General features: G+C 39.5%; 1 protein-coding gene across 1 annotated transcript; it reads right to left on the reverse strand.

Moving 5' to 3' along the window:
• Positions 1-3,894: 3,894 nt before the first annotated feature.
• Positions 3,895-8,665, reverse strand: LOC147857249 (uncharacterized). Its single transcript, XM_087328767.1, has 3 exons — positions 6,360-8,665; positions 6,226-6,279; positions 3,895-4,146 (listed from the first exon to the last, which is right to left on the reverse strand). Exons 1-3 carry the CDS (start codon positions 8,663-8,665, stop codon positions 4,062-4,064), a joined length of 2,445 nt encoding a protein of 814 aa, XP_087184893.1. The 3' UTR covers positions 3,895-4,061.
• Positions 8,666-23,377: the final 14,712 nt, after the last annotated feature.

Here is a 23,377-nt window from a genome sequence, read left to right on the forward strand (position 1 = left end):
TCCCCACTCTAATCTTCTATGATTATTCTCTACCAAAGCATTATATAAAAATATCAATGAAACAAGGAATCTTGTAAAAGTTTTTATTGAATTGTCTTTAGTAGGGTCACATGTTCTTGGTTACTATGGCATGTACTATTGTTGAAGAAATAATCACCATAGGCATTGACAATTAATCTTTACCTTCTCAAAACAAACCAACTAATTAACATATACACACCTCAATATCTCAAAGGCCATCTCCACTTTACCCTCTAATCTTATTTTTTTAGAAATATTTCACTTGGAATCTATCCAAATAACCAATAGTTTTTCCCAAACATTTGAATAGGGTATCTTAGTGAAAGAAGTGCATTTCATTTCTTATTCTTTGCTTTGGTGAGTGAAGATCTCTATAATTGATGTGAATTGTTTTCAAGTCTCCACAACATTGTGCACAATGCAATGAAAGCCATGTTTCTCTCTTGGAAGATTCATCTAGGTTAGAAACACGCCCATTAAGTGTATTGATCATAAGATCCATTGTAAAAGGCCAAAGCTTCAAGTACTTGTAAGCTTGCTTTTCCACCAAAACCTTCTTTCTATTGTCACCAAGCTATATTTTCTATGTGCAATATTCAATCCTTCGAAGCATCTCAAAACTCTATAAAACATTCTAAGATAATGCCATCCCAATTAAGAGCTTTGCCTTCTAATCCCTTAATATTATAGACGTTTCCCATTGATTATGGATTGAGCTGCCTAAATATAAATACTTGTATAAAACCAAGTTTCCATCTCATGGCATGAAACCACCAATGAATAGGAGCAGGGCAAAAATTTGACAGGTGTCATGCCCGTCAAAGGCCCTTTTGCCCGTCAAAAACATACACTTAATAAAAATGCCCGTCAAGTGACATACAAAGTTTCAATTTCTATTTTCATGTGAAAAGCCCCTAAAAATTATACATGTCAAATGACATGTTAAAATTCTATTTTCCATGTCATATATATTATATATATGACACATATTATCATATAAATATATGTATATAGTCTTCTTTATAACACGCTTAAAATAATATCATCATCATATAATAATGACATATATTTTCAAACCTTTATTCTTTACTAATAGTATTACTTTAAATTTGATTGAAATTTTAAACAATAACCTTTATTAAACACTCTAAGAGTGTAAACTCTAGGTTTGATTTTAATGTTTTACGTTTTAAGTCAAACCTTAATTTTTTACTAACCTTTTTTTTTCGATACAATAACATTTTTTAACAAAACAATAGCCACGTTTTTTCCAAAAATAACCTCTGTTTTTTTCCAAAAAAATAACCTTTTCTTCATACTTAATAGTAAAAACATTAACACGATATTTATTTTATGTATTTCATTTTCTTTGTGAGGTAGTTATATTAATTTGTGTAATGATATCTATAACGATGTAACATTATATAGAGCTTTTCATTTTAAAAAATTGTATATCAAATGACATGTTAGTTTTTGTAATCTTATGGCATATGACATACATCTTTAAAAAATGCCCGTCAAAAAACTTTGATACTAACCTATCAAATTTAGGCCTGAATAGGAGCATAAAACAAGAGACCCAGAGGACATAAGATCCCAAGAACAAGAGACCCTATCCCTTATCCCAATAACGAGGAACCATTGGATTGAGATACAATGTAGAATCATTTTGTGGATAAACTGTGAATAATGGTGAAATTCAAGAACAATATGTTACACCAAGACTCAAATTTAAATACACGAGAAGCAACAATTCTAGGTGCGAAGATGCAAAAATGAGCTAGTGGGAGAATACAAAGTTCCTTGGTTAGCAGTTTTCATGAATTGAACATTAATTATTAAGACTTATTTCTATCTGGGAACTTTTATTGTTGTTGTTAAAGACAACTTATGGGTTTCGTTGAAAAGAAGAAGTATAAGAACATGGGAAACAAAGAACAACAAATATCTTGCACATTTATTTTGATGCATTTATGATATCGATGTGTAAACCTGGGTTTATAATTATATGAAGTCCAAATGAGGAATAACTAACGTTGAGAGTGTGCATGGGGAATGGAGATAACATGTTTACATGAAGGGGACATGCGTGAGATTTTGTCCTCATTCACGATAACATGTTATTTTCATCTTTTGAGGCAACTATCAACGTGATAAACAATCATGAACGTGGCACAAAAGATAGATGATAATATTTTATAAAATGTTTAATATATGAGCCACAATTTTTATTCACATGATTTAATACATACAAATGTAGATGTAAAGAACTAATAAGGGCTTTATATGTAATGCTTCATTAGCATGATGTTGTGATGATATTTTTCTTTTCTTTTCAAAATGAAGCTACTTTCCCATTAGTTAGGAAGGATTATTACATAGAGAGTCTACAAGGAGACTTATACACACATCGGGGAGTCTTCCTCCGATCAAGTAAAAGAAGATGAGCCTACTTACAATGCCTTGCGGCCTAACTTAATGTAAGAAGCTACCTATATCCAAGGCGATGTTGTGATGAAATTACAAAGAGGGGATAAGAGTTCACACATGTCACACTCCTAGCTTGCACAAAAACCAAGCTATCGTTTGCGATCTCAACTTCTACATTAAGAGCTATGAACGTATAATAATTTGTAAATACTCACAAGAGAAATTTAACAATAAAAAATACTCAATTAGTAAAGATACAAAAAGAAGTGTGAATATTGGACCGTTGACATATGTTACAATATATAATCTACTCTGAGCAAACATCAACTTAAGAAATTTAAATGCCCCATTAATATATCTTTCCAACTATGCCTGATCATCTTTGACATGATATGAAGAAACATAACTGAATATACAATCTTTGTGAATAATCATATACATAACCAACATGATAGTATTGCACTACGCCTAAGATAAGCCCATTCAGCTTGTCTACACATGGTTGTAATCATAGTACGCAATATACTCGAATGCATTGGCAAACATTCTTTTTCATACGAATGCAAACGAATTCATATGTTATCAAAACGTTCTTATGTTTTTTTTTTATTTTACCTTAACTTTCTTACCTTATAAAAAAAATTTACCTTATAATAAATAATGAATACAAAAGTATGGTAGTTACCATACGTTGAGGGTGTTTACTATACTCGAATGGATTGAAACATTCTCGAATGCGAATGCACATGTGGTACGTATGGTTTATACTATGGGTGTAATAACATTTGCAGTGCCAATGTTGTCATCATAGTTATAGAGTTGCAAATTAAGCTTATGATTACTTTATGACACTATTTTTTGCATTCACTCTAACATATGCCAAATAATGTTATCATACATTAGAATTGTTTATTTATCTAATACTCCCTTCATCTTGTCATGAAAGTCATTGCCAATGCATCATATATAGTTGCGAAGAGTTTCTCCATTAACACAATTGAATAGTGCATGCATGGAACATTGGTGTAAATGAACACATTGGACAATCTTTAGGAGTGTTGTATCAATCATCCTTTTTTTGTTAATCCAATGCTTTTCAACATTAATAACACCCATCAAAACAAACAAGAAAGGCACACACTTGATGGTTTAATCAATTTAAAATATTGTGAGAAAAACAATTAGGGTCAAGCAACCTCCCTCAATATGGAGTTCGAGGTTGAATCTCAAAAGGAATTCTTCTGCCCACAAGCACATAGTGTATTGTGGGTTTGCTACCATTGAACCTACCTAAAGAAGGCCTCATAAAATTAAATACAATGAGGTTCTACTAACAATTAATGAAGAGAAATGAATTCTTTGGCCCTCAAGACATGTTTGCTTATATAGGGGGCTATTGAAATAAGGCATTATAAAATGAAATACAATGAACTTCTCCAAGACATGTTTGCTTATTTGGGGCTACATTTAATGAAGTGTGGAGATACATTGCTAATTAGTATCCTCTTACACTTGTCTAGTGGAATGCACATTTTGAAACCTGTATACTGATACAACAATTGTGAGGATTTCTTGCAAAAGACTTCGTTACCAATGCTATAAGCCTAGCATTAATGGAAAATTAATTTTTCAAGGCCATCGAGATTAAGCATGCCATTCTCTATGAGAGATTCCAAAATTCCATGCAACGCTGATCTGCAAAATGTAGGACGTTTTGAGTGTAGAACTCTAACAATAATAAAATTAAACTTTTGATTCACATGTTCATTATTTTCTTTTAATATGAATCCTACTTTGATAAACATAATAGGCATCCAGCTTTTGTTACTATGCGACTAACACTTTCGGTAGGAAACATAATACTTAAAATGCCTTTTGCAGAAGTAAAAATCATAAACAACAACACTATTTGAGTGCAAGCAATAACACAAGATAATAAAGACTTGTTTTTGAAATTTAAATAAAGTTGAGTGAGAGAGACAAGAGTGTTGATAATGCACACTTATTAAACTTAATGGTTTTGTAGTTAGGTGCAACATATGTAGTGTATATAACATGAGAAGTGTGAGCATCTACATTTTTCCTGTGTCATGATACACGAAGAAACCGATTGATGCATCATGAAATATGTGCTTCGCATCCCATCTTCCAAATCATTTTTTCATATCTTGCATCTAACTAGAACATGAAGATTTATGGTGTCATTTGGATTTTTATGCTTGCCTCGCATACAACTCTAGAAGTAGAATAGAATTTTCATTGTCTACAAGGATGGCTAATTTTCACCCAGGGAACCAAATGAAAATATCATCTTGTTTGCAACTCCTTCCTAAGAAAGGATGTTACAACTTTGTAGTAAAAACTCTCTATATGAAAATAATGCACGCACATATGTGCTAAATCATCTTCGTCGGATTTGGGAATAACAATTAAGTTATCATGTTTGTCTAATACATCATCATACTTCTTGTGAATTACCTTATACGTTGAGGAATGGGAGAAGTAAGTGACATTAATCCTCTACTATGTTTTCAATGCATACCTTGCATATCTTCACACTAGTGTGATGATGCCTTGATCCAACCTGAACACTTAACTTGTTTGAGCAAGTTCAGAGAAGTAAGGCTCTTTGAGAGGCAAGGCTCGGGGGGTTAGCAAGATGGGGTTAGACACGTTGTAGTGTTTTTACCTTGTATTGGGGCCAACATTGGGGGTTAACATTTGTAATGTAATATACCAATTTTGACATTTTAGCATCTTGTCGCTTCATACTTACTACCTCTATTAATCTATCCTTGATTGATTCTATACTTCATAGAATAACTTTTGGATTTTGGATTTTTCCAATACACTAAGTGAGATCCCCACACTTCCACTCCATAAAATAACGCTTGCATCACCATAGCATTGAATAACATCAATCTCATTTTCCATCCTCTATTGGTTGCAGTTTCTCAAACATATAATAGCTATTCCAACGTGCTTAATGTCTAGACTCATAGCATACACTCCACTTATTTGATGATGGGATATTAATACCAAGATATTTGGAGCTTTGCACCGCTTGTATTGGTTCTCCCTTGTATGTAAAAGTGGGCTAATGTCTTCATTCTATTGTCTTTATTGCTATCATTATTGTTTTGTCCACGCTAACAATTAGCACCCTTGGTGTATACTTCTTAGACCCAGGTACACTTTTACATTCCCAAATTTTTACTCCATATTTCCCACATTCACTTTTCTTAAACGTATGTTTTATTCTCCTCCTCGAACATCTGAAATATTTTTTTGGTAATTCTCTTACGTCATTTCTTTTACATTTTAATCCTTCACACTTTTACTTCAAGATTCCTCCGTGTTTAAATTTTGCACCTCCAACCTTCTTTAGCTATGTACTAGAGAGTTTATATTTTGGCACAAAATTGATTAACATTAACCATCTTGGCTAAGAGATCACATTATGAGGTGTAATCTCTCATTCGGTCTCAAAGGCTATTTTGGCCTCTTAAAAGACATTAACATATCTTTCTTTCTTTCTTTCTCTCTTTCTCCCTCATTAACTTGATGGTGTAATAAGAAGTGCTCATTATCAACTCTCACTCGAATAACTCTCTCTAAGTTTCAGAAACAGATCTTTATTATCTTGTGCTATTACTGTTAAAAAACTTACTCTTATTCAAATAGTGTTGCATGCTTATGGTTTGTACTTTTTAGCAAGGTATGTCCAAGCCAGTAATGATAAGTAAAAGGGGTATGAAACCAAGTAATTCTTACATGTTGCAAGTGCTTGCGAGAATCCGATGCAGAATGGTAGAAAGTTTCTTTACTCTGCGCGCAGCAAGGACACTTTTGTTGAGATCATCTTGACAAGAATGAAAGCAAAGTGAAAATGAATAGGCAAAACAAACCTTTGAGTCATTTCAGCATCAGTGTCGGTATTTTGCTTGTTGATGGTAACTGATAGTGTATCATTGATAGATTTTATACAAAGGCCAAGTTCATTCATGTCGATATCCTTGAGAAGTAACTCTACATCTTTAGAGGAAACACTTTTATTCTTCATATTTCTGTACAGTGATGCCCTTTGTTGTTGATGTGGTGGTCTCCCCGGTAGCACCTGACCTATAATGGGATCATTGAATTCAGCATCGTTAACAATCCATCCATCAGAAATGCTCATTTCAAGAACACTTTCCATCCACTCTTGAAACAAGGCCTCGTGCCTATGAGATTCATCAATCTTCTCTCGCATTATTTTGTCCGATTGAAACGAATTGAAATGACTTATCAAAGCATCCGGGTGTTGAAGGAGAGATACCTCATATTGAGTAAGAGTTCTGTTATGCAAACCTACTTTACTCTTGATTTGCACATTCTTCAACTCCCGGACCAATTTCGCCTTCGATAGCTTCAAAGAGTGTAAACTCTTCACGCAATGTTTTACTTTACCATACATTATTAGTGCTTGTTGAGCTCTAGCCAATGTTCGCTTCTTCACATCTTCTACACTATCTAACGATTGAAGAACCTTGTTGACAAAAGCTCGCACATCACCCTCAGCTTCTCGACCAAGCTTTATAATTTCGCTTGAGGTAGAAACATCTCTTGGATATGGAGGTAATGGAGCTTTCAACAACGATTGCATGAGTGGTCCGATGCGACGAAGAAGAATTGTTTCGAACAAATCAAAATACCATAGGAACCACGCTATGGCTAGAAGCAATGGTCTACTTTGTAATGCATCCTTTGTGAGAGAAAAGATGGGTGCATATTGGGGATATCCCCAGCAATGCATATAAAACTTCACAAATTCAAGTTTCTGTGCGATTAGCTCAGCATCATCATTGAAGCTTCCCTCATTCAGTTCACATTCTAGTGGACTATTTTTATCCAATAAATTAGACTTCGACAGAAGAGCTCGAGAGCTCGAGGGTTGATTCTGACGGACATTTGTAACATGAACAGGCTCATCATCACACATCCGATCAGAATTAGGCTTTCCATGAGCATTACCCTTTCTATGAGATTGCTTTTGTACATCTGAATAAAGCTTTCTTGTAACATTACCATTTTGTCCTGATGAATTTTGTTGTGAGGTATGGAAAAATCCATCAGAATGAGGGTTTTTATGAACATGACAGGTTTTTCTTGATGGATTTTTTCCTGCATTATGACAAGTTCGATCAGAATTAGGGTTCACATTAACATTAACGTTTTTTCCTGATGGGTTTTTTTCTAAGCTACCACCAAACTTAGGTTTTCTCTTAACATTATTGCTTCCTGATGGAATTTGTTGTAGGGTATGACGAAACAATCCACTAAAATTAGGATTTCTATAAATGACATTCAAGCCTTTCTTGAAAGGAAATTTCCGTAGAGTAAGGAATATTTCATCGGAATCGGGATTTCTATTAACACTTGTATTTTCTCTATGGAAAAGTTGTTCAGAAGTAGGGTTTCTATGAACTCGGAGGTTTTTGCACTTGCCATCTTTGACATTTAACTGATGAAGATTTTGATGAAATCCATATTGAACATTAGGGCCTCTCTCTTTGGCATTATGGTATCTCTCTTTGGCATTATGGTATCTTTCTTTCACATTAGGGTTTTCCTCTTCAACACTGGAGTTTCCCTCCGTAGAAATAAGGTTTCTACATGACCCATTCTGAGATTCTTCTTCTTCTTCACCTTCACACATAAGCTTCTTGAAGCTTCTAATTCCATCATCGCGTGCATGAAAAGCCAAATCAGAAGGAACAAGAAGACTTACTTGCTCATCCTTCTTCTGTTTGTTCCTGTTGGGATCAGCTCCAACGGCAGAGCTTTTGGAGACGGAGGAAGCAATGAGATGATGGAGAACGTGAAGAAGGGCAGGCGAACATCGTGGATCGTTGAACTTGGACCTTCTGATATGCTCTGGAGACAAAGGTAGCACGAACCCTAGTTTTGATACTGACACGAACCCAGAATCCGGTGCTAACCCTAATCCCAATTCTGATCTTGATGCAGATTCTCGCCCTGACCCTGACCCTAAATCTGATCCTGATCGTGATGCTGATCCTGATCGAAGCCCTAATTCGGATCCCGATCCCGATCCCGAACCTGAACCCAACCCTAACCCTAACCCTAACCCTAACCCTAACCCTAATTCTTGAAGGAGGCCACAGACATGTTCGACACTGCCACGAACGTTCTTGCGATTACTCTCTTCCATTTTTTCTCTCTCTTCTTCTTTTTCCTCTCTCTAGAGCCTCACCAAATACAAATATTTATTTATTTTTATTTTCTTAGAGGCAGAGAGTAGGAAATGTAGTGCCTACACCATATCCACATTTTGTAAGGCTTCGGGGGCACTGGTTAATTGGAACAAGTCCTTTGCATTTTGGGTGGGGGATGTAGAGCCTCCTCTATGGAGTCCACACCCGCAATTTCGATGGATACCATCAGGTTGTCCAGTTCGATACTTAGGGTGTACGATAGGTATTGATCTTTCAATGGAAAATCAAGTGGCACCCCTCCTATTGTCACTGCGGAAAAAGTTGTTGTTATGGAGTTCAGCCAAGCTATCTTTTGCTGGTCGGATTGTAGTGGCTAATCAGGTTTTATTGGCTTCAACATGGTATGTTTTGTCATGTTGGATATTCTCCAAGTCATGTATTCTGAAAATACGTAGATTGGTTCGTAACTTCTTGTGGTCCGGTAAAACAGAAGGCAATGCTCGGTCCAAAGTGAAATGGGATGTTATTACCTTACCTCGCTCTAAAGGAGGATTAGGTATTATTGATCCAGTGGACCAATCCAGAGCATTGTTAAGTAAGTTGCTCGTTAGAGGATTTATGCCGGGGCAAGAGATATGGAAAGTATTATTGCTTGACCGTTGCTCAGATTGCTTTCCTCGCTTAGGTGCTCCCTGGTCGAAGGATGTGAATTGGATATTTAGGGAAAATTTCCGAGTACCTTCAGCCACTAGATGGGAAGACAAATTTATTAGGACATTATTTGCAGCATGGAAACAAGTACTACCTGGTTTGCTTCGCAATAAACCGAACCCCAAACATTATCTTGAGTATCTCAGACAAAAGATAGTTTGGAACCCGTTGTTTACAACATCAGATGGTTTTGTGTTGGGTTCTAGACAATGGTTATCGTGGGGAAAAATGACAGAAGGTCCCGCGAAAACAGTTCAGACTTGGAAAGAATTTTTATCGCGATCGTTGGAAGAACAAAAAGAAATCTTACGTAATATGCATGGCGGACATATAATGTACCAACAAATTCAAGAAGCTATGAGTAGACAACCCATACCACCCAATAACACTAACCATAGATGGATTGGGGTTTTTTCAAGATTGGAAGTACTCTTGGCTGTTAAGGGTTATTCAAATGATAAGACATACCGGTTGTTTGAGGTGGATGAAACAAATCAATTGTCTCAGTCCGGGGAAATGGTGATAGATTACCCCTATGCCATTGAGCACAAGATAAGGATAATTGGATATGCCGATCGTAAATGGTATATTGATCCAATGATAGAGGAAATAAGGACACATTGGAAGTTGTGGGTGTTAGCTAAAAGACCGGTATTCAGATTAGATTGGGACCCAATTGACTATCATTGGACAGATCCTTACACGGGTAACAAGTTCAATTTCTTCCAATATTCTGTACAGTTGGGAAGACATGTACTTTCAGATACACGTGATGTGGTACCAGCTGCATCTCAATATTGGAATCAACAAGGTATTACTCCCCAATTCCTTGCAAAATTCTGGGCTATCTTATGGGCAAGAAAACAACAACACAAAATATTACATGTACAGTGGTTAGTTGTACACAAGGCGTTGCCGGTTGGCACATGGTTGCATAGGATGGGAGTGTCTTCATGTTGTACTCGATGTCATTTACAAACGGAAACTCAAAAACATTGTTTATGGGAATGCATTGATTCTCAACAGATATGGCAACGGCTCCTTAGAATTTTCGCTAATTATTTTCCCCCGTTGGTTCTCACTTGGGGCATGGTCGTTTGGACATCACTTGCCCGTGATGTGTTTCATTATGGCATCGAATCTATGGACCATGGGTTTTACACTAAAAATGGAAGTGTTCGTACATTATCAATGATGTCATTACAGTTTTCAGGAGTAAGGAAGGAAGTTCAGCCAATATGGGAGATATTGAGTAGTACCACTGTCTATCACATTTGGAAAGCTCGGTGTTCTCTCGTTTTCCATAATCTGAAAACACCACCTGCTGAAGTGATTTCTAATATTTGGTTAGAGATAGTTCATGCTTTGAAGGGTCAATGGGATGGTATAGTGGGAGATTCTGATGCTAAAATTGCTCAACGGCATGAGTTTCTTATTATCTGGACAGCTACTCCATTTGTGACATCCAGGTACACTACTCCTTATTGGCATTTTCAGCCACCGAAATGGTTGTTTCCCCCGCCGATTACATAGAGGTTTAAAATCTTGTAATTTGTTTATACTAATGACAGGATATCTTCTTTAAAAAAAAAAAATGTAGTGCCTACATAATATACATACATACATACATAGCATAAATAACATACATACATACATTACATATGCATACATAGCATAAATAACATACATACATACATTACATATGCATACATAGCATAAATAACATACATACATACATTACATATGCATACATAGCATAAATAACATACATACATACATTACATATGCATACATAACATACATTACATATGCATACATAACATACATTACATATGCATACATAACATACAATATGCTCACTTTTATTTGCTACCAAATAATAAAGAGACGCTTGTAGAGGAATTCATGGTCACGTTTTCAAGTGGCGCGCGTGCGATCGATCTGCACCGTTAGATCTCTATCCACCAAAAAGCGTGCGCCTAAAACCTAGCTCGGCTCTGACGAGCCTCTGTCACATCTAAACCCAGCTCCGACCATCTAATCCATCACATCTAACCTGGCCTTGACAAGCCTCTGTACAAGCTTTTCTGTCACACCTGAACCTAACTCGGGTACTTGAACCTAACATGGTACCTGAATCTAACCTGGGTACATGCACCTAACCCGGTTGAAATTTTTGAAGAGGCGATTGTTTAAAAAAAAAGATAAGCTTACCCAAAAATATTGAAAATGTTTTCAAAAATGAAATTTCAAAGTTTCACACATAAAAACTCACCAAAACTTTCGTCCAACATTGAATTTAAACAAAATGTCAACAATTTTGGCCACCGATTGGGCTATACATGTTCAGAGATCGAAATCTCGGAGTAGTACATATACATACAAACTCCAGATACTACAAACCTAAAAAACACATGATGTAATGTAATAAAAAACTTAAAGATCAAGGCTCTTGTTCAAAGGATGGTAAGATACACCCACAAATTTTGTAGCAATTTGCATTAGAGTCTCTTTCAGTAGTCAATGTCAAACCATCATAATGCAAACACTGAACCTTCTTAGTCTCACATATAGGCAACCGCCTCTTAGCACGACGAGCACCTCCCTATAGTCTGCCGGTGTGTGTTTTGGTCGTGTTTGGGGAGCTGCCAATAAGTTTTTTTGAATTCCGACTCAAATAGAAATTGGAATTTATCCGCTAACCCACATGAATCATCCATGATCGCGATTTCTAAATGAGAGCACTGTGTTAACGAGAGCAATATGGTAAGGTGAGTAATATGATAATGTGGAGCAATATGATTGATGTGGTGGTTCAAATTCATGTGATTTTGGTAGCTTTGATTGTGTTAATTACTTCTGTATCTACAATGTAATTGTCCGATGGAGGTGGTTGTTTTATAATCGTTGAAACAAAATCATTGCGCGTAGTTGGATCGAAACGTAACTATCCCCGAGTTAGGTGTAGACATACATTACTTTCTCGGGTTGGGGAAATGGTTACATTAAACTTGCCCCGGGTTAGGTGCACACATACAATTATTTCCTGGGTTAGGTGAATGGTTACATTAAACTAGCCTCGGGGTTTGGTGTAGACATGCATTACTTTGTTGGGTTAGGTGACAATATACAACAGATCATCGAGATTTATCAACATCAACATATAATCTTGTTTGCACAAAAAAAAGCAACACGTCATAATGATGTTTATGGCTTAATATACACGAAAAAGCTACAATATCTACAAGAATTTATCAAAAAAGTCTTGGTTTGTATTGTAACATGTTCACGTTCACAAGTCGAAGGATCATGCATTCCTCTTCTAGATTCCTTTTATAATCTTGTGATTTCAAGTAATTTTCCGAAACTTGATACACTAGTATCACATGTTTTAAAAAACATATAATATTTGCTGATTTTTTGAGATTTAACAAGTGTCAAAATGATCATTTCTAAAATTGGATAGTTTTTCGATAAATGTTTAAACATTTACGGTCTACAGATACGAAATGTAGTTTAACTTCAAGCAAATCACAAGGGTTAACTGAAACAAAGCACAAGTTAAGATTGTTAGATATAATCAATGATCAGCCTGAAGTTGTAAATCTATCCCCATATGTGCTCTTAGAGTGCACATTTTGTGATAACGCTCCAAATGAGGAGTGGCTAGTGTGCAACTCGACCATATGGGTTGATAAGGTGTTAATCTAGGAAACCGTAGATGTGTAGGACACTATGTATTTAGGAAAGAGCGAAATAGGTAATAGGATTGGCTAATCAAGTCAACTAGAATATTTTGTGGGCAAGTTACGATGTACTTAGTCTTGAAGTATGTGCCATTGACTTCAAGATAAATACTATCTAGCACTGGCCTATATCTAGGGAATTGGGTCATATTAAATGACAAGTCAGTTGACAGAAAAGGAATATCTCCACTACTATCAACTGACTTGCACATTTAATGTTATACTCAGACCAAACATAGAATATAATCCACTTTCTTATTGAGTGGCTGGATTGATCATCAGTCCCCACTAATTTTGTAGTGAGCTGCTCCATATCCTATCTAAGCTCTAAGGTGTGAGCACATGGGTAAACTACCATTGTGAGCTACTCCAATATGTAATAGAAGTTTGTTTTCATATATCCATCTCTGTAATTGTAACTCTATATACCTATCTAATTGATTCTCAATATTTCTAACAAGATTAATGGTATCACCATCTTGAGGAGATGTCGGTTCCAGAAGTGGAAGTGACATCTATTGTTAGTGAAAATGTTTTACATATAAGAGGTAACACTTTAATCCTTAGTGTCATCAACATTTATAAATTTAGTGCTAATCAACATCCATAAATTCACAACTCCAAAAATATAGACAATATTCATAAACAGTTTTGATAAATTCACAACACCAAAAATGTAGACAATATTCATAAACAGTTTTGATAAATTCACAACACCAAAAATGTAGACAATATTCATAAACAGACAAAACTGTTAAACCTAGATGTGAACCATCATTGGAACATATGACATTGTTATTAAGGTATCCACATTATTCTCCTCTTCTTCCTTTTGTGAAATCTCCTCCACAATTTGTGTAGTAGTATCTACTCCACATATGATGGCAACGGTAAGGTCCTCTAATAGCTCGTCGTCAACATCAAGTAGCTCCCAAGGTTCACTACCTAATGGAGGAATAGGTTCATGAGATGCAGGTTGAAAACGTTCAGTATTTGCAATATGCTTGACCCTACTTCTTCGTCCTAATCTAGGCGTTCCCATAAGGGATTAATCCTCATGTTAATGAAGCTCACTTGCTCATCATCCTTTTCTAGTGCAACAATATTTCTGAATAGTTTCAATGCAAATGCAGATGTAGTACCTATTGACAATTTAAAATGAAGATTGTTTTAGCTAAACATAAACTATATTGATTTCTAAAGGCGTAGCAAATAAAGTTATAATAATTTACTCGAGCTGGAGAACAAACGATGTCGTAAAGATTTTCGGAACGGTGTGAAAATTGAATGGAAAGTATAAAATCGAGTGTGGTTCTTCACACACAACATAAAAAAATAATAGTGAAGATACTATTTTATACTAGTTTAATATCTTGGTACAAAAAGATGGAGTTCTTCAAGAGCTTTCGAATACACTTTACCACATAAGAAACAGACAACTAAGTGGCAAGTTATGTGGGTATACAATTTGCGAAGAAGAAGAGAAAAAACAAAGCTACGATATATCCCACATAGACAGGACAAATAAGGATCCCAGATTATATAAGCAGAGCCAAAATCTATTACTTTGTGTTTATGAGTGGATCATAGAATGTTCAAGGTGACTTGAGCTAAACTAATCAAATGAATTGGTGTGGCCTAACTACTTGTAAAGGTTTTGGCCGAGCGGACGGAGCCGACGAGGCTGCAACCGGTGATTGAGATCGGGACCGGATGGCGACAAACAGGATCGGATCGGGATTGGATTGAATCGGTTGGGACAAACAGGACCAGACAAACGGATCAGTCGGTTGATCGTGGTGCATGGTGTTTTGAAGATTTTCGGTGTAAATACAAGACCAAAAGCCTAGTAGTATTTTGTGTTTTAAAAGGGATATGAGCAAGGCTTGAACCTTACACCTCCAAAATAGGAAGCAATATACGTACCACTAAGCCAAGTCATTTCCTTAAAAGTTATATTTTTATCATTATACTTTTACTTGTAAATTCTTATAGATGAGAGCTTAGATGATGACATGTCTTGCACCTCACATGCACCATATACATGGGGGCAACTATAAAAGAGTGGGGGAATCAAGCAAATGAAACTAATGAAAAATTTGGGAAAAATAAGAAACTTGTAATCCTATTGTTGATGTATCTTCTCTCTTAAATCTAAAGTTAAAAGTTCAATCTTTATCTCAATCTCTCTCTCTCTCTCTCAATCTATTTTAAATCCTATCTTGCTAAAAGCTAGTGCAAACTTCGAATCCTTTCGGTCCAAGACCCCAGCGGTTCTGCCCCACGATCCGCATGTAGTGACGATTTTTTCACGACAACATACTATCCAATCTCCTTCGTTGGAGAAAATTTCAAATGACAAATATCAATACTAGTTAGAATGTATTGATGGGCAAATCAAAATTCTCCATGTAAGATAAATATCTATCCCATGGCAACAAGATCTCAAGGCTTGTGCTATAGAGTATCCTTGATCCATGCTATGGAATACGACAATTCTCCATAAGGATGTAGTCTTCAACTGTATGTCAAAATCTGTCATAAAATCTTTCACCATCTTCTCAAGTTTTTTGAACCTAAATGGTTCATCATCGTATGTCGATCCAACCATACAAAATTCGTATGGTATGTCAACAATAAGTAATATGTATTCCTTCATTGGCAATATGTGTATCATCTCAACCACATCACCATAGTAGACATTATAGTATAAATATTGGGTGATATCCTTTGCTGAGATATCAAGCTCAACTAGGTTTAGCTATTTAGTCAACCATGTAACTTAGTAGTTACATAATTAGAATCTAGTTACAAGTGTTGACGTTAAAGCCTTAAATAGGATTTTGTACTTGAGTGGGATACGTTCTAGATCCTCCACTACCAAGTTCATTGAATATAGAACTTACATCCTTGTACCTATATTCTCCTCACACATGTGCACCCTTGGACATGAGATGTATATATATCACATAGTGGGTATCATTGTATTTTGATGCTTATTAATATAGAGAACGGTCTTTAGATACACTCTTGTTTGTTACTGGGAGCCGTCCGAGCACAGCCCAGCATGGATGAGACACGCATCAGAATACTGATCGAGAAACAACGTCAACACCTCACCAAAAAGGTCGAGGAAACATTAAGTCGCGCAGGAGAAGAATGGGCAGCCCAAGCTGCCGAATTGCATATTTTACGTGCCGACGCCGAGAACCAACGGAAGGAGGGCCGCGGCTTTTACAAAATGGACGAAGCCAGCATACAAAACCTCTATGCAGATTTAACCGAGGATTACCAGTCATTGGCGAAATCTCACACCGCGGCAATCGAGCAAATGCTGGAGGACTTCAATGACGATCAGATGCTGTTTTGCCTGGAAGCAGAAGCCCTCGAACGAGAACGACTCGCAACCATCCCAACCAACCCTCCAACGGCCACAGAGCAGAAGGAAGAACCTCCCAGCGAGGAGATCACGGACACGGCACAGAAGGAACTCGCCCCGGCCAACAAACCTCTCTAGGACGCCCACACGGTACCAGATCCAGTCGAAGCGGAGGTCAGCCCCCTCGAACCCACACCACCACCAGATGAATCGGTCGCACCTGAGGCGGACGCTCGAGAGGATATGACACCCCCGAACCAAACTCAACCCCCCGCACCGACAGTCCAACCAGACCACCCTGCCACCACCCCGGACCCCGAAAACATCCTCGACATCTTAGAAGAGGAATGAAACGAGGATCACGCCTAAAAGGCAATTTTTGTAATGTTGTTAGTATTTTGTAAGTCATGGGTTCAACGGACAAGGTCCTGTCCCACGGGCGTGCCAGGTGTTGTCCAGAGGACAGAAATGTAAATTAGGAAATTAGCAAACGGCGGTAGTGTAACCGAGTAGGAAAGAACGCCAGTGAGCGTCGAGTCCGAGTATCACGGGCCACCGACGGCTCGGCTGTGTATTAGGGGAAACTTTATTTAAACAAGGTCGAGTACCTCAGAGGGGGGAGAGAAAAAGTATAGGTGGAAGCACTAGCAAAGTCCATCGTAATTAGATACTATTGTAAGGTCACCAGTCGTAGGTCGCGCTCTGTAACCCTTTTGCTGTCACATTAATACATATCTGTTATTGTGCCCATCTTGCTCCATGAGTCTGTGTTTTCTCTCGTGTTTCTGAATTAAGCGCCGTCCACGCCTATCAAGATCTCACTAGTGTTCCATCTCGGATCCTCGGCCTGAAGCTTCTTTGCGAGTAGTTCATAGGTGGCTTGAGTGTTCTTTGCGTCCGTGGTTACGAGCTGGATAAATTGCTCGTAATGCTTGGTGAGCTCTTCGGTAGCTTTCTCCCATTCTTTTTGACACGCGGCCCGGACTTGTCCTTTCGGTCGGCTTGTCTGCTCGTGCAGCCTTTCTCAGCTCCATTGTTGTTGTGGTGTTGGTGCCTCTTCCGTTGCCCTTTCCTCTGCTTGGCCTTTAGTTGATTCGGCGTCTCTGAATTGAACATTCGAACTGAATCAGATGTCTCCGATTTGTTTCCGCTCTTGCCCGAATTGGCTTTCTCCAATCTGTCTTCTGTCTTCAGGCCCTTAACCACATCAGACCAAGTCTTGGTCTTGGCCTTCACACCCTTCTTGGCTTCAACTTCCCCTTGTTTGGCTGACTCCGGCTTTTCCCTTCGGTTGATGCCCTTGTTTCCGCCTTTGGCTTCTTCAGCCGACTCGAAATCGAATTCTTCATCCGACTTGGCTTCAAGGTCACTTCTGCTTCTTTCCTGCTCCCTTTCCTGGTCTTTTCTCCTCCTCAAGTTTGGCATGTCGAGGTGCCGCAAGCCAAGCGCACCCAAGAATTGTCGTAACTTGTCAAGACCAAGGGGCTTGGTGAAGATGTCGGTAGTCTGCCAATCTGTCGGAACATACGCTAGTTCGACTTCACCGGAGAGGACACACTCGCGGACAAAATGGTAGTGCACCTCCATGTGCTTGGTTTGGGTGTGGAAAAACAGGTTTTTTGCAAGTTGGATGTTGATGAGGTTGTCGCAGTAGATCGTCGTCGGAGCAGACACCTCCACCTACAGATCCTTGAGTAGCCTCTTGAACCAAATGGCTTCACATGTCGCGATAGCTGCTCCTCAATATTCAGCCTCTGTGCTCAACAATGCAACTGTCGGCTGCTTCTTGCTACTCCATGCGATTACGGCGCTCCCAAGCGAGAAAGAGAACCCAGATGTGGATCTACGAACCGCGGCATTTCCGGCCCAATCAGGATCCGAGTAGCTGACGAGCTGTGCTGCAATACGGGTCTGATATAGCAATGCCTTATCGTTAATTCCGTGGACATAATGCAATATCCTTTACGCGTATTGAAGGTGTTCGGCCGTGGGTTGCGACATAAATTGACTGATCAGGCCGAGGGGGTAACTAAGATCCGGCCAAGTGATCGTCAAATAAATTAGGCTTCCGACAATTTGTCAGAACCGTGTCAGGTCACACGCCTTTCTCAAATCTCGGCGAAGCTTGATGTTTCTGTCCAGAGGAGTTGAGATGGACTTACAATCGGCCATCCCAAACTTGAAGAGCATACTCAAAACGTAATGTCGTTGGCTGATTAGTATGCCTTCGGGGGTGCGGATCACTTCGATCCCTAGGAAGTAATGAAGGCCCTCTAGGTCCTTCATGTCGAATGATGCCGTGAGCTAGGACTTTATGCGACCGATTTCTTCTAGGACAGCGTCGTTGATGACTAAATCATCAACATAGAGTAAAATACTAACCGGTTCACGTCGACCTTGCCGGATGAACAATGAGGAGTCTGATTTGGACATCCCAAGCCCCTTCCGATGCAGTCGTTGTGTGATCTTCGTGTTCCACGCGTGCGAGGCTTGTTTTAGTCCGTAGAGAGACTTCTTTAGTCGGCATACCGCCGAGGTGCTCTTTCCAGACGGAAATCCGGGGGTTTGTACCATGTGTACATGTTCCTCAAGTTCTCCTTGAAGGAACTCATTCTTTACATCTATCTAATGTAAATGCCACCCCTTTGCTGCGGCTACTGCAAGCAGGACACGGACGGTTGTCATCTTCGCGATAGGCGCAAAGCTCTCATCGTAGTCAATGTCGTGTTGTTGTGCGTAACCCTTCGCCACTAACCGGGCCTTGTAGTGGTTGACAGAGCCGTCGGTGTTGTACTTGACATTATACACCGACCTGCATCCAATCGGCTTTACACCCTTCAGAGCGTCAACCAGGTCCTAGGTTTCATTTTTCGCTAATGCGTGCATCTCTTCCTCCATTGTGGCACGCCAAGTTGCATCCTTCGCCGCTTCTACGTAGCTCTGCAGCTCATGCACTTCCGCCACTCGCGTCATGTACGCATAATGTTGCGCCATGTACTCATTGAATGAAAACCGCACCATGGGTAGATCGGCGTAATTGCTCATTAGCCGATTTTGAGGCCCTCTTGGCCGACGCGGACTTTGTTTCCGAAGGTCCGTCTTCGTTCTTCTCTAAGTCAAATTTGCTTTGATCTAACTCGTCTTTATCAGTGCCGTACTCCGGCATCTTCTTCTTTCCCTTCCATGTAGCTCTCCGGCTCACGCACTTCCGCCACTCGCATCATGTACGCATAATGTTGCGCCATGTACTCATTGAATGCAAACCGCACCATGGTAGATCGACGTAATTGCTCATTAGCTGATTTTGAGGCCCTCTTGGCCGACGCGGACTTTGTTTCCGAAGGTCCGTCTTCGTTCTTCTCTAAGTCAGATTTGCTTTGATCTAACTCGTCTTTATCAGTGCCGTACTCCGACATCTTCTTCTTTCCCTTCTCTTCACGCATAAGCCGTCTCCTCGACCTCCGGCACGGGGATTGCACGACCGAGTTTCCACCACTCGCCGGCTCTGCGTCTAACTGGTCATGCCGACTAAGTCGCTCATTCAGCCCACTTAGCCTGAATGAGATCGGACACTCTTCAGGAGCTCCGATGTCTCCTTCGTCCCGAGGCATTTCAGCCTCGCTAACCTCTTCGTTAGAGATTGGGATGGAGTCGTCAAGGGTTGGGGGTGAAGGTAAGTACCACGACGTGGACTCTTCAAACACAACATCACGACTTACGTGAGCTTGTTTGATTTAGGGGTTATAACACTTCTGTTCGTCTGAGTAGCCAACCAAGATACACTCCTCGACTTTGGCGTCCAGCTTCCTCCATTTCTCCTTCGGCACATGCACATACACGATGCTACCGAAAACCCTCAAGTGTGCTAAGTTCGGCTTCTTCTTCAAGTACAACTCATGTGGCGACACTCCTCCATTGGCAAATGCCCGATTCTGGAGGTAGACAACGGTTTTGATCACCTCGGCCCAATAGAACATCAGCAGATGCTTCTCTTCAAGCATTGCCCTTGCTGCCTCCTCTATCGTCTGATTCTTCCTCTCGGCCACGCCGTTCTGCTGCAGCATGTATCTACATGAGAATTCATGTCGAATTCCCTCCTTCTGTAGATAACTCGAGAACTGGTCGGAGAAGTACTCCTTCCCACCATCGAACCTTAGGCACTTGATCTTTCGCCCAGTTTCCCTTTCCTCAAGGTTTTTCACCTTCATGAAACATGCGAAGACTTCGCTCTTTTTCATGATCAAGTACGCCCAATGTGCCGCGTAAAGTCATCGATGAAGGTTACGAAGTAACGGCTTCCTCCGATGCTCACGTTCTGTGCCAGTCCACATAAATCCGAATGGATCACATCGAGTGGATGTCGACTCCGGTTACGCTTGTTGGGGAATGGAAGTCGGTGTTGCTTCCCGAGATGGTAGGCTTCACAGACTGCATTTCACGAAGACGTGGAAAGTTAACATGGCCGGACTGCTTATGCCATAGGTCGATGTCCGACTCGACCTTCTGTCCTTTCGCAAATAGGGCGGTTCCGACTTCATTGGTGTTGAGGAAGAACATCCTCCCTTCTCTACACCCTTGTGCAATGACTTTGCCCTCTTCTTCGATGTTATTATAGATCTAAGTACTAAAGTAAGCTTAAGATAAGGATAAACAAATGATAGATAGAAAGGAGAAAGAGAAAGAAGGGTGCCGATCCACCCGACCACCCCCGAGCGAAGGGATCGAGACGGACTCGAGCCTCGATCGGCGTCCCATACCACCGCTGTAGCGTCGAGTCGTACCTGGTGCTGGCGCGCTCGCTACAAGAGTTGACCCACCACAAGAGCAGAGTCTCGATGTAGTCCAAAAGATCAAATGAGGGTAGCTAGGCCACTTATTTATAGCGATACCCAAGGCCCCCAGGCAAGTTCACACTTGACCTAATGGGTTGTCTCAATCCCGAGGATTAAAAGTAATCCTCCCCTTCTTTACACTCTCGTTTAACCCTCACACTTATCCACGTGTATAGAATACTACGGTGAATTCTCACCACGGGATATTAAATGGTCATGCCCGTAACATACTCCCCCTCTTTAAAACATTGCACTCTTGCAATGGAAAGTTAGGGAAATTAGTTCTGAGAGTTTCGTGTTCCCATGTGGCATCTTTTATTGATTTATCCATCCATTTTATTTTAAATTCTCGGATTTCTTTAGTACGTAATTTTTTTGTTTTAACATCGAGAATTCTTTCTAGTAGATGTGGTTTAGAAGATAATTCTTCAGAAGTAACCAGAGTTTCAGTTGTAACTATATTGTCGCCAGAACCTAGAAGTTCTTTTAGACGACTCACATGGAAGACTGGATGAATTCCAACACCATCGGGAAGAGCAAGACGATAGGCTGATGACCCAATGCGTTTGAGGACTGTAAAAGGTCCACAAAACCGTGGGGCTAACTTAGCGAAGTTACCCGTAGACAATGTCTTAGAATTGTGAGGTACACGTAAAAATACCTTCTGTCTAGGGTTGAATACACGAGGTTGCCTATGATGATCGGCATAAAAACGCGCTCTATCTTGAGTTGTTTTTATATTATCTCGTGCAATATGCAACATATCTTGCATATCCCGAAAAAAGTTTTGCGTACTTCGCAACTCATCATGATGTATATTAACATCAATCGGGGCTCGTGGCTGAAAACCATACATCAACATAAAAGGACTATATCCCGTCGACGTATGCTTGGAGCTGTTATAAGCGAACTCCAAAATTGGGAGATAACGTTCCCATTTTGTTGGTTTTGCACCAACGTATGCTCGAAGCATGTCCTCAATAATTTGATTTACTCGTTTTGTCTGTCCATCGGATTGAGGATGATCTGTGGAGCTCATGCTCAACGTAGTTTCTAACTTCTTAAAGACTTGCGTTCAGAAGTCACTAGTAAACTTTGGATCTCGATCACTCACGATATCCATCGGTAACCCATAAAAACGAAATAATTCGTCAACGAATTGGTAAGCCAATTCAGGAGCTATTACCATGGTTTTAGTAGCAATAAATCTGGCCATTTTAGTTAGTCGATCAATGACAACCCAGATGGCATCATGACCTTTTTGGGTGCGAGGAAGGCTAACAATAAAATCCATGGATATACTTTCCCACTTATTATTGGGAATGTCTAAGGGATGTAAAAGTCCTACGGCTTTAAGTCGCTCGGCTTTGTTAACCTGACACTGGTGACATTTAGATGAGAATGAGTGTACGATGTATTACAGGGTGCCCTACTGAGGGTGCATCATGGCATTCAAAAAGGTTCCTCTTTTTGACCTCGGGTAAATCTGGAACACAAACCTTCCCATTGCGGTAGAGCAAACCGTTAGCAATGTGGAAGTATTCCTTCGAGGATGTGGTGGTGTCTGTTCCAGACTCAACTCTTGCCCAGTATTTTGCAAAATAACTGTCATCAGGATACTTTCCTTTTCTTGAACGGTATACCGACATTGAGCAGAATCAAGTTTCTTACTCTCGAATGCTATTGGTTTACCATCTTGATACAAGACAACACCTATAGCATAATCGCCTGCATCGGTTTCAACCTCAAAAGGTTTTGAAGGATCAGGTAAAAGAAGTGAAGGAGCCTTGCAAACCAGGTCCTTGAGTTCCTTAAAGGCGAGGTCTAGTGTAGCATTCCACACAATAGGTTTTGTAGACTTACACGTTTGACCTTTTAAAAGATCAGTAAACGACGTCGTCAATTGGGAGTAATTACGAAGAGCCTTTCGCAAAAACCCGACAAAACCAAGGAATGATCGAACTTCTCGAATATTCCGAAGAGTGGGCCAAAGCTTGATTTTCTCAATGCGAGAAGGATCAATTTCAACTCCTCGTTCGG

Source organism: Azolla caroliniana, unplaced genomic scaffold (genome assembly GCF_043228905.1).
Source record: "Azolla caroliniana isolate FFs.n. ecotype wild unplaced genomic scaffold, voAzoCaro1.0.p SCAF_12, whole genome shotgun sequence".
NCBI classification, from domain to species: Eukaryota; Viridiplantae; Streptophyta; class Polypodiopsida; order Salviniales; family Salviniaceae; genus Azolla; species Azolla caroliniana.

Coding starts and splice junctions, on each gene's coding strand:
- LOC147857249 (XM_087328767.1), bottom strand. CDS start 8,665: ATGGAAGAGAGTAATCGCAAGAACGTTCGTGGCAGTGTCGAACATGTC. Junction 6,280..6,359: donor GATGCTGAAATGACTCAAAG/GTTTGTTTTGCC, acceptor TGCTGCGCGCAG/AGTAAAGAAACTTTCTACCA. Junction 4,147..6,225: donor CTCGCAAGCACTTGCAACAT/GTAAGAATTACT, acceptor TACATTTTGCAG/ATCAGCGTTGCATGGAATTT.